General features: G+C 47.0%; 1 protein-coding gene across 1 annotated transcript in view; it reads right to left on the bottom strand.

Annotated features, from left to right (window-relative positions):
* The window catches only part of LOC108803613 (poly [ADP-ribose] polymerase 9-like), a 24,091-nt gene that overhangs the window by 1,678 nt on the left and 20,488 nt on the right, over positions 1 to 1,925 (bottom strand). Inside the window, exon 11 of the mRNA XM_018575440.1 lies at positions 69 to 231. Coding sequence (XP_018430942.1) covers positions 69 to 231 — 163 coding nt within the window. The remainder of the gene's footprint in view (positions 1 to 68; positions 232 to 1,925) is intronic.

Here is a 1,925-nt window from a genome sequence, read left to right as displayed (position 1 = left end):
ATCTCCAGACGCCCCTGGGTTAGGGTATACAGCAGATCCCCCTCCATGTAATGATCCCGGACACTCACCTTTGGGATTGCTGAAAATCCTCTGAAAGCCGACATCACAGACGAGCCCGGAGAACTGTCTGGGGACCAGCTGGTATAACAGGCAGGTTCTCTTATCGGACGGTTTTACCCCCTTCTTGGACTGGAAGATGTCTGACAGATATCCGTTATCGATCTTCTCCATCTGGAAAATGATTTTATAACATGTATAATCCTGATGGTTTTATTTCCTATGATTATTTACAATTCCTGTGTTACATCAACATTCAATACATGACAAAGGACTCCCAGAGCACTATGGATTATTATTCTGACTCCGATTGTTGTGATAGCGATATATCCCTTGCTGAGACCTCTATGCCTGGCCTGTATAAGCAGATATACTCACTGCGGACAATCCTTGTCAGATAGCTGAACTCGTCAATACCGTTTCATCCAAAAGAGGTGCTTTATTCTTAACATCAGGGTTACAGCAGATGAATGGAACAGCACATGAATGGTTTCAGTATTGTGCGGTCAAAAGATGATGCCTTTCCTACGGTACTATGCAGGAGTACATGTGTCCTTATTACATGTGGCTGTTAGCTGTGGCCATGACACAGGAAGTACTGCACTCAGGAAGAAGGGTGGGGCATACATAAAGAGGAACTGTGTCATCGATCTCAGGGATATCAGATAACATAGAAAAATATATACATTACCGCAAAAGGCCACTAGATGGCAGCATAGGAACTAAATATAGAATGGCCATGGGAAATGGATAGGGAAAACACTCTATATAAAACTTCTATCTAACAGTAATGTAATAACATATTCTATGCCCCATTGGGGCGGCACAATTATCTAAGGAGAGAGCACGGCAGGATTTGTCTGCTTTTAGGATCCCTGTCACGATCCGGGATCAGGCTCGGAGTCCAGTAGCTGAAGCAGCAGGCAATTCGCGGTATAACAGGCCAGGTTCGGTACACAAGCAGAGGGTAGCAGTGGAGGAGCAGGCAGAGGCGTAGTCAGCGAACAAGCCGAGGTCAGGAGCCAAAGGTATCGGGTATGTAGCAGAAGATGATGAGAGTAGTCGGTGAATCGGCAGCCAAAGGTCGGTACACAGGTAGCAGTATGAGCGGATTGTAGCACAGAGGGAAGCAGGAGCACAATAATCTGGCAAACAGGAAGTGCAGAGGCGGGGCTTAAATAGGAAGTTCAAGGGAGGAGCCAGGGGTTCAGAGTTCAGCATCTGATTAGGTATAACTGAGGATTACACAGGAGATCAGGCGAGGAGCTCTCCAAGGTTCTAAGGTGGCTCAGCAGGAAGAACCACCACCAGCTACAGCAGAGGCCCCGGGTTCCGACCCGGTTCCTGACTCTCCCTCTCTCTGACTGACGCCTCCAGACTGAGTCAGCCAATAAGACGGAGTCTCTGCTCTGACTTGTTATGCGAGTATCATTCAGCTTGAGCTATTTGGTTCTGTAAACTTTATAGGTGGCTTAGTAAACAGAAATTGTGAAAGATTACAGCTTCTCCTACTGGCTGGATGTAAAAATACAAAAAACACAAATGCTGTACAATATTTCACACATTTACCTGATAAATATATCAATACACAATATTACCACAAGTATTGGGACGGCGGCCTTTACCCGCCCATGAACTTTAATGACCCCCCCAGTCTTAGTCCGTAGGGTTCAGTATTGGCTCCGCCCTTTGCCGCTATAACAGCTCCGCCTCTTCTGGGGAGGAGTCCACAAGGTTTAGGAGTGTGTCTATGGGAATGTTGGACCATTTGTGAGGTCAGGTACTGATGTTGGGGGAGGGGCTCGCAGTCTCCGCCTCTAATTCATCCCAAAGGTGTTCTATGGGGTTGAGGTCAGGACTCTGTGCGG

This window comes from Nanorana parkeri, unplaced genomic scaffold (assembly GCF_000935625.1).
Source record: "Nanorana parkeri isolate BGI_ZX_2015 unplaced genomic scaffold, ASM93562v1 scaffold3931, whole genome shotgun sequence".
Classification (NCBI taxonomy): Eukaryota; Metazoa; Chordata; class Amphibia; order Anura; family Dicroglossidae; genus Nanorana; species Nanorana parkeri.
Note: the sequence above shows the minus strand (reverse complement) of the source record. Positions and strands in the feature narration are given on the sequence as shown.